The 16,268-nt window shown below is 51.6% G+C and overlaps 1 protein-coding gene and 1 pseudogene across 5 annotated transcripts in view; one reads left to right on the top strand and one right to left on the bottom strand.

The window, feature by feature from the left end:
* The window catches only part of LOC139259666 (tubulin alpha chain), a 149,070-nt gene that overhangs the window by 66,286 nt on the left and 66,516 nt on the right, over window positions 1–16,268 (bottom strand). The window contains exon 3 of one of the 5 annotated variants that reach the window (XM_070875216.1): window positions 12,176–12,352. The exons of 3 other annotated variants lie outside the window; for them this stretch is intronic. In XM_070875216.1, coding sequence (XP_070731317.1) covers window positions 12,176–12,208 — 33 coding nt within the window. In that variant the 5' untranslated portion in view covers window positions 12,209–12,352. Of the gene's footprint in view, window positions 1–12,132; window positions 12,353–16,268 lie in introns of those variants that run through there. One more of the 5 variants, XM_070875219.1, reaches the window with a different exon arrangement.
* On the top strand, window positions 9,872–14,629 carry LOC139259669 (tubulin alpha-4A chain-like; annotated as a pseudogene).

The raw sequence follows: 16,268 nt of genomic DNA, 5'->3' as shown, positions 1-16,268 counted from the left end.
CGGGGATCAACCCCATACCGCTCGGCCTCAGGGAGAGCAGCCTGCGCCACGTGTTCTCCTTCCGCCGCCAGCTCTTTGTCCGGCTGGCGCGGGAGGAGACGACGGAGGGGAACTTTAATGTGGTGCACGAGGGGACTGCCTACCGCGTCTTCTGGACGTCGGACGGCGTGCGGTGCCATGCCTGTAGGGAGGTGGGGCATGTTCGTAAGAGCTGCCCCGCCTCCAAGGCCGCCAAACCACCGAAGGCGGCCAAGGCTGGCACCGCCGCCACCCCTCCCCCTAGTTGCGTCCGCGTGCCGGGAGCCATGGGTGCACGGGCATCGTCGGAGGCCTTTGTTTTCAGGGCCTCCGGCGGGGGGGAGGGAGAGCGTTCGACCGGAAAGAAGGCGCGGAAGAAGGCGAAACATCTCGAGGCGGGTCCCCTCAGTGCGCCGGAAAATTTGACCACCGCGCTCAGCCCAACCCCGTCACCGGCGAGCGCGGGGTGCCCTGAGCCCGTGCCTGAGCCCTTGACCAATACCGCGGAGGGGCCCGGGCGCGGGCAAGAAAAGGAAAAGGGGGGGGCGGAGCGGGAGGCCTCGGCAGACACAGAGGTCTCCCTGCCTTCGCGCACCCCCAGGAACAAAAAGAGGCACCGCCCCAATGAGGCGGAGGGGGAACAACATCCCTCCGCGGAGGAGGCGGTGCCCGCCGCGTGTCCCGCGTCCCCCACCAGCGCCCCCAAATTGCGCTGCAGGCGCGAGGAGTCTGTCCCCGGGGAGGATGAGGCAGTCGAGGCTGCCCAGCCGCTGCCTCCTGGGGTGGGCGTGGAAGATCTGCCTGTCGTGGGGGGCGTGGGGCCAGTGGAAGAATGCGTAGCCGCCGGGTCGAGCGTCCCGGGGACCGAGGCGGGCGGGGCCGAAAAGGCCGAACCTGAGCCCGTCCAGCCAATACCCAACTTCCCCCGGGATTTGCTCGACCCGGTAGAAACTGAGAATATGAACAATTTTAATGAATCCGTACACGCTGGGCTGGGGGGAGGCGGCGGGGAGGGGGAAGAACAACAACCCTCGCCCCCTACTTTGGAGCTGGGGGACTTGGTGGACCTGGAGAACTTCCTAAACCGGGTCTCTCCGTGTTCCCCGGTTCCTGGGGCGGAGGAGGAACCCCTTCCGCTGTCGCTTCCCGACCCAGCACCAATTTTAAAAGAGCCCAGTGGGGACTCCTCTGCCGACGATCCTGGGGGTGGGATCGGGGCAGAGCCAGGGCCAGATGGAGCGGCCGGGCCGTTTGCCGTACCTCGTGCGGTCGACGGGCCGGCTGCTAGCGGCGACCTCCCGGAGGGGGACGGGGACTCGGTGGAGGACGTGGGTGAAGATCTCGAGTCCATCGCCAGTGAGGCGGTGGATCTGCTCGCGGCCGCCACTGAGACCCTCCTCATTCCCGCAGAGGAACTCCGGGACTTTTTGGTCCAGTGCCGGGGTCGCCGCGACCAAGCCCGTCTGGCCCTGGAAAGATGGTCCGAGCCGGGGCTGCTCGTCGCATCCGTCCGCGCCGCCACTAAAACCATGGCCGCGGGCGGGCCCTTATCAAAGGCTCAGGGCCTTGAGCTGCGCCGGCTCAAAAAGTTCCTCGCTGGGCTGCTGAAGGAGCGGAGTTCAACAAAAGACTCCGCTCCCTCCCCCACAATAGGTTAAGGTAGAGGTTGCACTATGCTTTTGCCATGAAGATAACCATAGCCAGCCTCAACATCAACGGCGGCAGAGGGGCACGCCGTAGATTTGACAATTTTTCGCTCCTGCGGGAGGGGAAATATGCGGTGTGCTTCCTGCAAGAAACCCACACCGTTCCGGGAGACGAAGCCACGTGGCTCCTGGAATGGCAAGGAGAGGTCCGCATGAGCCACCTCACCGCCATTTCTAGTGGGGTGGCCATCTTGCTGGGCCCGCATTTTCAGCCGGAGATCTTGGGGGTCGAGGAGCCCGTGCCAGGCCGCTTGCTGCACGTAACGGTTCGCCTGGGGGACGTGCCGCTCCATCTCGTGAACGTGTACGCCCCTCATCCCGGCCCGCAGCAAACGCGCTTCTTTGAAGAGGTGTCCGCTCTTCTTGGCTCCGTCGACGTCGGCGACTGCATTGTCCTCGGGGGGGATTTTAACTGCACCCTCGAGGCGAGGGACCGCTCCGGTGCCCCGCAGTGCATGACGGCGATGGAGAAGTTGAGGGACCTGGTCGGGTCCTTCGACTTGGTGGACGTCTGGCGAAATCTCCACCCCGACTCCAGCGCCTTTACTTGGGTGAGGCCTGGAGTTGGATGGTCTAGGGTCGACCGCCTTTACGTGTCTCGGGCGTACGTTTCCTGCGTCCCGGCGGCCTCCATGCGGCCGGTGCCGTGCTCGGACCACCACCTGGTGTGGGCGGAGCTCGCTTCGCTCCGCGCGAGGACGGGGTCCGCGTACTGGCACTTTAACAACCGGCTGCTGGAGGACGTGCGGTTCCAGGACTCGTTCCGTCGATTCTGGTCCGACTGGAGAAGGAAGCAGGGGGGCTTCCCCTCCTTGAGGCTATGGTGGGACGTGGGCAAGGCTCACGTCCGCGTCTTCTGTCAAGAGTACGCGAGGGGGTCGACCAAGAGGCGGGCGGCCAGAGTCGGGCGCCTAGAAAAAGAGGTGCTCGACCTGGAAGCCCGTCTCGGTCAAGTCGTCCAGGACCCGGCCCTGCGGACGGTGTACGAAGCGAAGAAGGCCGCGCTGAAGGACCTGCAGCTCGTCGGGTCCCGAGGCGCGTTCGTGAGGTCGCGGATCCGGTTCCTGCGGGATCTGGACCGCGGCTCCCCCTTCTTCTACTCGCTGGAAAAAAGGCAGAGTGTCCGTAAGCAGCTCTTGACGCTGCTGGCCGACGACGGCTCTCTCGTCTCGGATCCGGAGGGCGTCAACAACAGGGTCCGTGAATATTACGGGGCTCTGTTCTCTCCGGATCCGTCCAGCGAGGAAGCGCGTAGAGTTTTGTGGGAGGACCTGCCGAAGGTCGGCCCGGACGGCGCCGAAAATCTGGAAGCTCCGCTAAGCCTGGCGGAGCTGACCGGTGCCCTCGCCCGGCTCTCGAGGGGAAAATCCCCGGGGCTGGACGGGCTGACCGTGGAGTTCCACAGGGCGTTCTGGGACGTCCTGGGGGGCGACTACGCGCGGGTCCTGGGGGAAAGTCTGGCGACCGGGGAGATGCCCCTCTCTTGGCGCAGGGCAGTCATCGTCCTGCTGCCTAAGAAGGGCGATCTCCGCCTCCTTAAGAACTGGCGCCCGGTCTCCCTCCTCAGCACGGACTACAAAATCTTCGCCAGGGCGATGTCTGCTCGCCTTGGTGCCGTGCTGGACCACATGATCCACCCCGACCAGTCATACACGGTCCCGGGCCGGACAATCCACGACAACATCCATCTGGTTCGGGACCTCATCCATTGCTCCCAGGAGGCTGGTCTGTCGGTCGCCTTCCTATCCCTCGACCAAGAGAAGGCGTTCGACAGGGTGGATCACGACTATCTGCTCGGAACTCTGCGCGCTTTCGGGTTCGGGACGCATTTCGTCGCCCGGATCCGACTTTTGTACGCCGCCGCGGAGTGTCTGATTAAGGTTAACGGGTCCTTGACGGCGCCCCTTCGCTTTAGGAGAGGGGTGCGCCAGGGATGCCCCATGTCCGGCCAGTTATACGCCGTTTGCGTGGAGCCTTTCCTGCGCCTCTTGCGGACGAGGTTGACGGGACTGGCTCTGCAAGGGCCGGGCGTGGAGGTCGTCCTCTCGGCTTACGCCGATGACGTGCTCCTCGCGGTAGAGGATCCCGCTGACCTGCGGAGGATGCGTGAGTGCCAGGAGATTTACTCGGCCGCGTCCTCCGCCAGGATCAACTGGGAGAAATGTTCCGGACTCCTGGTGGGTCAGTGGCGGGTGGACTCCCTGCCGGAGGAGCTCAGGCCTTTTGCCTGGAGCACGACCCATCTCCTCTATCTGGGAGTCTACCTTAGCCCCGACGAGGAAGCCTGGCCGGCGAACTGGCAGGAGCTGGAGGCCAAGGTCGCCGCTCGCCTAGGGCGCTGGACAGGACTGCTCCGAGTGCTGTCCTACAGGGGTCGAGCGCTAGTCATAAACCAGCTGGTGGCCGCAATGCTGTGGTACCGGCTGGTCACTTTGACCCCTCCCCCTGCGTTTGTCGCCAAGATACAGAAGAAGCTGGTGGACTTCTTCTGGAACAACAGGAAGCACTGGGTCTCTGTCGCGGTCTTGAGTCTCCCGCTTGAGGAGGGCGGTCAGTCGTTGGTGTGCGTCAGCGCCCAGCTCGCGACTTTCCGTCTTCAGACCCTGCAGAGATACCTTTACGTCGAGCCCCCTCCTAGGTGGTGTGCTCTGGCGAGGTATTTCTTCCGCCAGCAGCTCGACCTCAATTATGACACGCAGCTCCTGTTTGTGAACTTGGGGGGTGCCAGGACCGCCCTCCGGGAGCTGCCTGTCTTTTACAGGGAACTCATCAGGGTCTGGAACAAAGTCTCCACCAAGCGCAGCTCTCCGCCGGCTGGAGTGGCGGCCGTCCTGCAGGAACCGCTGCTCGGGAATCCGTACCTCCACGGCCGAGGCTTCATGTGGCGGTCGGAAGAGAGGGCTGTGGCTGGTGAGGTGACCAGGGTCAGGGACCTGCTCGATGGCGGAGGAGCGGGCTGGATGGCGCCAGTCACGCTGGCGCGGCGCCTAAATTCTGCCAACGTCCGCCGCGCGGCCGATGCCATCGAGTCGCTAAAAACAGCTCTGGGCCCTGACTCCGTTAGGTGTATCGAGGAGGCTCAAGCACGTGGGGAGATCCCGTCCGAACTGACCCCCGTCCGGACGGAATTCCTCATCGGCGCCAAACCCCGGAACCTCCCTCGGGGGCCGGCGCCTCACAACTTGAGCCGCCTCGGGGAAATCCCCTCCGTGCCTTTCAGTTCCGCGCGGAGGGGTTTCCTGTACGGGCTGCTCCTGCACACCCTCAACTTTGCCATCCTCGCCGGCCGTCCGGACACGCCATGGCGTACCATCTTGCCGTCCGGAGGAGGCGGGGGTCCCCGATGGAGGGCCCTCTACGCAGGGGTCCTCCCACTATTCATCGGGGACTTGGCCTGGAGGGTGGTGCACGGAGCAGTGCCGTGCAACAAATTTTTAAGCCGGTTCACGGACTCCCAGGCCGCCTGCAATTTCTGCGGTCTGGAGGAGTCCGTGTTCCATGTTTTTATGGAATGCACGAGGTTGCAGCCCCTGTTTTATTATTTGAAGGGGCTGCTCCTGAAATTCTGGCTGCACTTCAGTCCCACTCTCCTGATCTTTGGGCACCCTGTGCGGAGGGGAGCGGGTAGGTCCGAAGGCCTCCTCGTAGGACTGCTCCTGGGCACGGCCAAGGGTGCCATCAGCCGGTCCAGGCAGCGGGCGGTCGAGGGGGTCGTTCAACCTGACTGCCTGCCTCTCTTCCGCTCTTACATCCGGTCCAGGGTGTCCTTGGAGATGGAGCACGCGGTGTCCACCGGTACGCTCGCGGCCTTCCGCGAGAGGTGGGCACCGGAGGGACTGGAGTGCATCATCACGCCCGGCAACCAAATTTTAATTTGATTTTACGTTTTAAAGTTTAACTTGTTTTAATTGCCGGTGTTTTTAGTGTCCCCCTCTCCTTTTATAGGGGGCACTGGAAAAATTTGATTTTAGCGCCAAAAAAAAAAAAAAAAAAAAAAAAAAAAAAAAAACCCAAAAAAAAAGGGGGCCTTGAAAATGTCTGCTGTGTCACCCAGGTCGGGTGGCACAGTTTAATGTTGTTTATGTTTTGCAGGTAGACTCCTAAAAGAGTTTCATGCACAAGGACCCCCAGGTTCCTCTGCACAGCAGCATGTTGTAATTTTTCCCCATTCAAATAATATTCCCTTTTACTGTTTTTTTTCCAAGGTGGATGACCTCACACTTTCCCACATTGTATTCCATCTGCCAAAATTTCATCAGGACCAGGGGACTTGTCTACCTTGAATCCCATTAGCCTGTCCAGCACTACCTCCCTAGTGATAGTGATTGTCTCAAGGTCCTCCCTTCCCACATTCCCGTGACCAGCAATATTTGGCATGGTTTTTGTGTCTTCCAGTGTGAAGACCGAAGCAAAATAATTGTTTTAAGGTCTCAGCCATTTCCACATTTCCCATTATTAAATCCCCCTTCTTATCTTCTAAGGGACCAACATTTACTTTAGTCACTCTCTTACGTTTTATATATCGGTAAAAGCTTTTACTCTCTGTTTTTATGTTTTGCGCAAGTTTACTTTTCGTAATCTATTTTTCCTTTCTTTATTGCTTTCTTAGTGTTTCTATGCTGTCGTTTAAAATTTTCCCAATCTTCTAGTTTCCCACTAACCTTGGCCACCTTATACGCATTGGTTTTTAATTTGATACTCTCCTTTATTTCCTTGGTTGTCCAAGGCTGGTTATCCCTTCTCTTACCGCCCTTCTTTTTCACTGGAATATATTTTTGTTGAGCACTGTGAAAAAGCTCCTTTTGAGTCCTCCACTGTTCCTCAATTGTGCCACCATTTAGACTGTGTTCACAGTCTACTTTAGCTAACTCTGCCCTCATCCCACTATAGTCCCCTTTGTTTAAGCATAGTACGCTCGTTTGAGACACTACTTCCTCACCCTCAATCTGTATTACAAATTCAACCATACTGTGATCACTCATTCCGAGAGGATCTTTTACTCGGAGATCGTTTATTATTCCTGTCTCATTACACAGGACCAGATCTAAGATCGCTTGCTCCCTTGTGGGTTCTGTAACATACTTGTCTAAGAAACAATCCCGTATGCATTCTATGAATTCCTCCTCAAGGCTACCCTGTGCGATTTGATTTGACCAATCGATATATCGGCTAAAATCCCCCATGATTACTGCCGTTCCTTTTTCACATGCCTCTATTATTCCCTTGATTATTGTCCGCCCCACCGTGAAGTTATTATTTGGGGGCTTATAAACTACGCCCACCAGTGACTTTTTCCCCTTACTATCGCTAATCTCCAACATGATTCAACATTTTGTTCATTAGAGCCAATATCATCTCTCACAACTATATCATTCTTTATTAACAGAACTACCCCACCTCCTTTCCCTTCTTGTCTATCCTTCCGAATTGTCAGATACCCCATACAAAATACATCAATGATTTGGATGAAGGAATTGAGTGTAATATCTCCAAGTTTGCAGATGACACTAAACTGGGTGGCGGTGTGAGCTGTGAGGGGGACGCTAAAAGGCTGCAGGGTGACTTAGACATGTTAGGTGAGTGGGCAAATGCATGGTATAATGTGGATAAATGTGAGGTTATCCACTTTGAGGGCAAAAACGCAAAGACAGAATATTATCTGAATGGTGGCAGATTAGGAAAAGGGGAGGTGCAACGAGACCTGGGTGTCATGGTTCATCAGTCATTGAAAGTTGGCATGCAGGTACAGCAGGCGGTGAAGAAGGCAAATGGTATGTTGGCCTTCATAGCTAGGGGATTTGAGTATAGGAGCAGGGAGGTCTTACTGCAGTTGTACAGGGCCTTGGTGAGGCCTCACCTGGAATATTGTGTTCAATTTTGGTCTCCTAATCTGAGGAAGGACGTTCTTGCTATTGGGGGAGTGCAGCGAAGGTTCACCAGACTGATTCCCGGGATGGCCGGACTGACATATGAGGAGGGACTGGATCAACTGGGCCTTTATACATTGGAGTTTAGAAGGATGAGAGGGGATCTCCCTTCATACAAGATTCTGACGGGACTGGACAGGTTAGATGCAGGAAGAATGTTCCCAATGTTGGAGAAGTCCAGAACCAGGGGACATAGTCTAAGGATAAGGGGTAGGCCATTTAGGACTGAGATGAGGAGAAACTTCTTCACTCAGAGAGTTGTTAACCTGTGGAATTCCCTGCCGCAGAGAGTTGTTGATGCCAGTTCATTGGATATATTGAAGAGGGAGTTAGAAATGGCCATTACGGCTAAAGGGATCAAGGGGTATGGAGAGAAAGCAGGAAAGGGGTACTGAGGGAATGATCAGCCATGATCTTATCGAATGGTGGTGCAGACTCGAAGGGCTGAATGGCCTACTCCTGCACCTATTTTCTATGTTTCTATGTTTTCTATGTCATTAATATATATCAAGAAAAGCAGTGGTCCTAGTACCTACCCCTGGGAACATCATTGAACACCATTTTCCTTCCTCCAGTCTGGAAAAACACTGTTCCCCCCTACTGTTTCCTGTCACTTAGCCAATTTCGTATCCATGCTGCCACTGACATTTTTATTCCATGGGCTTCAACTTTGCTGGCAAGCCTATCATATTGCACTCTATCAAATGTCTTTTGGAAATCCATGGCAATTGCATTGCCCTCATCAACCCTCTCTGTTATCTCATCAAAAAACTTGATCTAGTTAGTTCAACACGATTTGCTTTTATCAATTCCATGCTGGCTTTCCTCAATTAATCCACACCTGTCCAAGTGACCACAAGCTTTTACCCTCATTATCGTTTTTAAAAGCTTCCCCACTCCAGAGGTTAAACTGACTGGCCTGTAATTGCTGGGATTATACTTGTACTCCTTTTTATTTCTTATTTATGTTTTTATTGATCAAGGGTGTAATATTTGCAATTCTCCTCTGACACCGCCCCTGTGAAGGATTGGAAGATTATGCCCAGTACCTCTGTGAGTTCCTCCTTAACTTCCCTCCGCATCGTAGGCTGCTTCCCATCCGGTCTAGGTGACTTATCACTTAAAGTACAGTCAGTCTTTCTGGAACCTCCCATCAATTTTTATTTCATCCTGTATCTCCACTACCTCCTCTTTCATTATTATAATAAATAATAACTTTTATTTATATAGCACATTTAACGTAGTAAAACGTCTTATGACCTTGGCAGCATCTTCCGTGCCTAAGTCTCCTTTTTGGTCTCATGCCTCCACTTACTACCCATTTATTATTTATATGTCTAAAGAAAACTTTTGAATTCTCTTATGTTGGCTACCAGCCTCGCTCTTTGCCCCTCTTATTTTCTTTCTCACTTCCCCTCTGAATTTTCTATATTCAGCCTGATTCTCACTTGTATTCTCGACCTGACATCTATCATACGTGCTCTTTTTCTGCTTCATCTTACTCGCTACCCTTTTTGTCATCAAGGGAGTTCTGGCTTTAGGTACCCTAGCTTCCTTCTCGTGAGACTGTACCCAAATGATCTCATCTTTAAAACAGCCCATTGTTCAATTAGCTTTTCCTGCCAATCTTCAATTCCTGTTTCCCTGGGCCCGATCTGTTCTCAACCCACCAAAATTGGCCTTCCCCCAATTAAGTATTTTTACTCTAGATTGCTCCCTGTCCTTTTCCGTAGCTAATCTAAATCTTGTGATGCTATGATCACTATTCCCTAAATGTTCCCCTACTGACACTTGCACAACTTAACCCACTTCATTCCCCATAACCAGATACAGCCTCCATCCTCGTTGGGCTGGAAAAGTACTGAAGATTGTCACTGATAGATCCAATAAAGAATTCAGAAGAAACTTCTTTACCAAGAGAAAGGTGAGAATGTGGAACTCTCTACCACAGGGAGTGGTTGAGGCAAATAGCATAGATGTATTTAAGGGAAAGCTAGAGAAGTCCATGAGGGAGAATAAAATAGAAGAATATGTTGATGAAACAGCAGGAGCTTGGGGGGGGGCGGGGGCGGGGGGGGGAGGGTGGAAGGAGAGGAGGAAGGGAATGGTGGGAATAGGCTCTTGTTGGGCACAATGACCTGTTTGTGCTGTAAATTCTATGTAGTAAGGTTGACTATATAAGCATTGTGTACTAATTCCTCAAACACCCTTCTCCTGCAGCGTGAATGTATTTCCATGCATATCGGCCAAGCCAGTGTCCAGAAGGGCAATGCCTGTTGGGAGCTGTACTGTTTGGAACATGGCATCCAGCCCAATGGCCATAGACCTGACGGCAGTAGCACTGGAGGGGTGGACAACTCCTTCAACACCACCTTCTGTGAGGTGGGAGCCGGGAAACACGTGCCCAGGGCCGTCTTTGTGGACTTGGAACCAACTGTGATCAGTAATAGAAGCACTCAAACCTATCATTGTATCTTAATACGTTTAACAGAAGCTGCTTGGAATTTAGTTGGTCTCCTGATTTAATCATGTTGGGGTCGTCTTGCACCTTGAATGAAATCTCTCCTCCCAGGACAGTTGATTTTCCGAACACTAGGAATATCTCTTGGAGGCAATGCTCTGCTATTAGAATGTATTTACAACCAGCTAATGGTGGTGGATCCTAACCATAACAGGAAGTTGTCTAACTTCATAACTGTCTAAAGTCTACCCACATCAAGGATATATTGGCCTTGCAGCGCAGGTTCAACATACGATAGCCGAGGTTAAATTATGAAGACTGGTTACATAGACTAGGCTTGTATTCCCTTGAAATACTCTGACTGAGATGTTGATGATTGAAGGATTTGCTAAGATAATGAGAACCTCTTTTCTCTGGTGGGGGAGTCCAGAACATGAGGGCCGAACCTTAAAATTAGAGCTCTGCTGTTCAGGAGTAATGTCGAAACACTTCTTCACACAATGGATGGAGGAAATCTAGAACCCTCTCCCCCCCCCCCCCCCTTGCTGGGGTGGCATTTGAAAATGGACTGAGCAGAGGTGTTCTGCAAAGCGGTCACCCAATCTGCCCATTCAGTCCGTAAGCTTCCGGTCGCCTGTCACTTCAATTCTCTGCTCTCCTCCCACTCGGATCTCTCCATTCTCGGCTTCCTGCACCGTTCCACTGAAGCTCAACATAAGCTCGAGGAACAGCAGCTCATTTTTGTTTAGGCACTTCTGGACTCTGACTTCTGCCCCTATTTTTTTTCTCATTTTTTTCTGTTGATTCTGCCATCTCCACTTACACGCTATCTAGACTCATCTTTTGTTTCTTAACTTGCCCCATTACCATCTCCTTTTGCCTTGCACCATCATCCCTTTTTTTCTCATAGGGCCAGACTTTCCATAAAGGCCCTCAACGCCCGATTGCCCACTGAGAAGGATCGCTAGCGTTCGGCAAACAAAGCTGGTGAGGATTTCCATAAAAGTAAGTGGAACTGATCGCCCGGAGAGAAAACGGGCGTTGCAAACTCATTCTCGGCGGGTAAGTGCAAAGTTAGACAAATGAGCGGTCGTTACCGGAATGGACGGTAAGTAGAAAAATTTAGTCCGAGGCTGCGGTTGTGCCAAGGGAGGGGGTAAAACTTTTTTTTTAATTTCCATTTAAAAAAAATAATAAATAACCATGTACAATCCATTCCTGTTATGTTCAGAATGACTTCACAAGACTGTATACTGTAAGCTCAAACTGTTGTGACCTTGGTCTCTTTAATGTAACTCCAGAGTGAGGAAGCAGCATGGTAGACTGCCTTTTATACCTGCTTGCCTGGGATGTGCAGGTGACCCTTGGGTCTCCCACAGGTGTGCCCCCTGGTGGCAAGTCTTACACACTAGTAAGGTTTACATACATAACAATTCCCAAGACAGTTTTAACCCTAATCGCTGTGTTAGAATTAAAAAAAATAATTAACTAACCGTTAACTTACCTTTTTTTGCAGGGTTCCCCCCTTACCGACCTGTTTAAGCAGTTTTTACAGGGCGGGTCTCTCTGCGATCTGGACGCTGGCGGTTGAGGCCAAACTTACACACACCCTGGCAGTTTTTCTCGCCGTTGCACGTGGGCGGTTTGGTCCCGGCGGGCGACTTCAGATGTGAGTGATAACGTTCAAAAACTTACGTGCAAACTCTCGCCGGGCGAAAAACCAGCTGCAACGCCGAGAAAATCGCCGACAATGAAGCCGAAAGTTGGGCTCATGATCTCTTCTGCCTTCCACCCCAATCACAGACCTTCCCTTATTGTTTTTTCCTTCCCCTTCCGCCCCCCCACCCAACCCCATCTCTGCTCTTACACTTGCTTAAAATCCTGTTACAGCTCTAACTTTGTCCAGTTCTAACGAAGGTTCATTGACCTGAACCGTTAACTGTTTTTCTCTCTCTCGCCATACATACTGCCCGACCTGCTGAGTATTTCCAGCATTTTCTGTTTTCATTATGGTCTATACCTTGTTGCACTAATCTTTCTGCAGATGAGGTCCGCAGTGGTACCTGGCGGCATCTGTTCCAACCCGAGCAGCTCATCACCGGGAAGGAAGGCGTTGCAGACAACTACGCCCGTGAGCACTACATCATCGGCAAGGAGCTGATCGACCCCTTCATGGACAGGATCCATAAATTGGTATGGGTGTTGTGTTCAAAAGCCATTGAGAAAGAAGTGATTGGATGCTATAAAAGAGCATATTGATTCAGCAAGGCATAATAACCTCAAACAAATTGAATGTTGTTTTTTTTTTAGTTGTGTTCAAATCCCTCCATGGCCACTCCCTCCTCCCTATCTCTGTAACCTCCATCAGCCCTCAGATCTCCGCGTTGCTCCAATTCTGACCTCTGACCTCTGTCCCCTAATTTTCTTTGCTCCACCATTGGCGGCTGTGACTTCAGTTGCCGAGGAGCCAGCCTCTGGAATTCACTCTCCAAACCTTTCCATCTCTCTCCTCCTTTTTGAGGCTCCTTGAAAACCTACCTCTATTAACCAAGCTTTCAGTCACCAGTCCTAAAACCTCTCTGCGGCTCAGATTAAAATTTTGCTTATGGCTCCTGGTACGTTTTACTATGTTGTCGTATGTATGTATGTATAGCCCCGACCTGTTGTATGTATAGCCCCGACCTGTGATGGGTGGAGGTGCGGCGAATGAGGGTACGGGGCCCAGAAGAGCCGAGGGCCCAGGGCAGCACGGGCCAGCCCACACTGTGATATCTGTGCTCACTAGGTCCGTGCAGAAGAGCTGGTCTCCAGTCATCCTGGTCAACCCTTGCCATTGGATAAAGGCCTAACTCTAAGTCAAGCCCGTGTGGTGACTGATGTGCAATGGTCACCACACGTTAAAAAAATCCACGCAAGGCATCTTCCACCCCCTCAAATGGAGTTCAGGACTGGAACATCGGGCCCTTCATTGAAACATCTGTGAACTCTTGTGGAAGCAAGTCATCCTCGTTTGAGGGACCGTCTATGATGATGACTATGCTGTAGGTGCTATATGAATGTGTGGTGATGGGACCATATTTTTTCCCACTCCACTGCCATGATGCCAACAGCGGCTTTGCAGTTATATTGCTTGGGTATCCACTTCAGTCAGAAATACAGACCAGGCAGGTCCCAGGATTGATTCCTGGTCTGAGCGGACTGATGTTCGGCACATGAATGATGGGCCAAACGGCCTCCCTCCGTGCTGTATCATTCTGATTCTGTGATCGCCACCAGATATTAGAACTGGCTTCCACACTCGATGGCTGGGGGAATTGCCTGGGGATTTAGACCTCTCATGAGTGGCTCCTGGGTATGCATCCCCACCCCCCGTATAATTCCAGTGAATCTTCCTTGTGGATCACCTGTAAATTCAAGGATCCATTATGACTGATGCCTCCTTGGATAAGATCAGTGCAACCCCCAGGATGAAACCCACACACTTGGGAGGAGGGAAAACTGACCTAGATAATGGGAGTGTTGATTCCCTGTTTGGAAGTAACTGTGGGTTTTGTCTTCCCAGAGTGACCAATGCACAGGTCTGCAAGGCTTCCTGGTATTCCATAGTTTTGGTGGTGGCACCGGTTCTGGTTTCATCTCTCCGTTAACTACGGCAAGAAGTCCAAGCTGGAGTTCTCCATCTACCCAGCTCCAAGGATCTCCTCCACAGCTGTGGTCGAACCTTACAATTCTATTCTGACCACTCACACCACACTGGAACTACAGACTGTGCCTTCATGGTGGACAACAAAGCCATCTATGACATCTGCCAAAAGAATCTGGACGTTGAGGGTCCAGGCTATGTCAACCTGAACAGACTGATTGGCCAAATTGTCTCGTCCATCACTGCGCCTCTCCGCTTTGACGGAGCTCTGAATGTTGACCTGACAGAATTCCAAACTAACTTGGTGTCTTATCCTCACATCCATTTCCCTCTGGCGACATATGCCCCAGTGAATTTGGCTGAGAAGGCTTACCACGAGCAACTGTCTGTGGCCGACATCACCAGCTCTTGTTTTGAACTGGGCAACCAGATGGTCAAGTGCAACCTTTGCTGTGGCAAGTACATGGCTTGCTGCTTACTGTATCGGGGTGACGTGGTGCCAAAAGACGTCAATGCTGCCATTGAATCCATCAAGACCAGGTGCTCCATCCAGTTTGTGAACTGGTGCCCAACTGGCTTCAAGGTTGGCATCAATGACCAGCCTCCCACTGCAATACCTGGCGGGGACCTGGCCAAGGTGCAGCGCGCAGTGTGCATGCTGAGCAACACCACGGCCAACGTCGAGGCCTGGGCTCGCCTTAATCACAAGTTTGATCTGATGTACACCAAGCGCGCCTTTGTGCACTGGTACGTGGGTGAGGGGATGGAGGAAGGGGAGTTCTCGGAGACCCGCGAAGACCTGGCGGCCCTGGAGAAAGATTTTGAAGAGGTGGGAACTGATAACTTAGTTGATGAAGATGAGGAGGAATTTTGAACTCTATTCCAACTGTAGGGCAGATCTATGTTCTACACATTTGATGTAAATTTTAAAAAAATGGTCCAATGAAGCGAAGCACTGAATGTTTTGACTGATCAATCAATTACACAAACAGCTCCACTCATGCCTCCTCCTGTCTTTCCTCATCTAACTCTATTAACAACACCCTCTATCCTTCTCCCTCATGTGCATATCTAGCCTCCCCTTAAATTCACTTCAACCACTCCCTCAGGTCGTGAGTTCGACATTCTCGCCACTCTCTGGGTATAGACCTTTTCTCCTGAATTTCCGACTTAATTTCTTGGTGACTATCTTGTATTGATGGCCTCGAGTTTTGCTCCACCCTACAAGCGAAAATAGTAAGCCATTTGGCCACTCGAGCCCGCCCCACCATTTAATAAGATCATGGCTGATCTGATCATGGACTCAGCTTTAAACTTTAGGCACTGTCTAAAGACCTCTAGGTCATCCCTCAGCCTTCTCTTGAGACTTGGTCTGTTTACCCTTTCCTGATGGGTATAACTTCGCATTTCTGGTATCATCCTTGTAAATCTTTTTATGCGCCCTCTCTCGTGCCTCTATATCCTTTCTATAATATGGCAAGCAGAATTGTACACAGCAACATTGCCGCGTTTTTTGGGTCTGGCTTTTCCAATGTTATGGGCCGCGCAGCCCCTTCAAGGTGCCATGCACCCAAACAATTAGAGGAACATTGGTACACAGTACTTCCCAAGGTCTAACCATACAAGTTAAGCATAAATTCTCTACTTTTCAATTCTATCCCTCTTGAAATAAACCCTGGTACTTGATTTACATTTTTGATGGCCTTATTCACCTCAGTCGCTACTTTTAGTGATTTGCGTATTTGGTCTCGATCCCTTTGCTCCTCTGCACCATTTAGATTCTTACCTTCCAAGTAATACGTGACCTAATTTTTCCTACTAAAATGAAATACCTCACACTTATCTATGTTGAAATTCATTTACTAATTAAAACCCATTCTGCAAGTTTATTAATGTCGACTGATAATTTGTTGTAGCCCATTCTCGGTATTGACTATTCTGCCTACCATCACCATAATTTGGTGTCATCTGCAGTTTAGAAAGTTTTGAAATTGTTTTGATTCTAAAGTCTAAATCATTAATATAAACTGAACAACAGTTATCCCAGCACTGATCTTGAGGCCCCATTTTTCACCTTCTGTCACTCTGAATAGTTAGCATTCGCCCCACTCTTGTTTTCTGTTTTGAAGCCAGCGAGCTATCCATTCTGCTACTTGTCCCGACTCTGACTCCGCATGCTCTGACCTTATTCATATGTAGCACCTTATTTGTTACATTTAGAATAACTCCAAGACTGCACATCTTAAGCTCAAACTGTTGTGACCTTGGTCTCTTCATTGTAACTCCAGAGTGAGGAGGCGACATGGTAGACTGCCTTTTATACCTTCGGTGGCATAAACACGAAGGCAGAATATTATCTGAATGGTGGCAGATTAGGAAAAGGGGAGGTGCAACGAGACCTGGGTGTCATGGTTCATCAGTCATTGAAAGTTGGCATGCAGGTACATCAGGCGTTGAAGAAGGCAAATGGCATGTTGGCCTTCATAGCTAGCGGATTTGAGTACAGGAGCAGG

This window comes from Pristiophorus japonicus, chromosome 3, assembly GCF_044704955.1.
Source record: "Pristiophorus japonicus isolate sPriJap1 chromosome 3, sPriJap1.hap1, whole genome shotgun sequence".
In the NCBI taxonomy this organism is placed as follows: domain Eukaryota; kingdom Metazoa; phylum Chordata; class Chondrichthyes; family Pristiophoridae; genus Pristiophorus; species Pristiophorus japonicus.
This window is presented reverse-complemented; position numbering and strand designations above follow the sequence as displayed.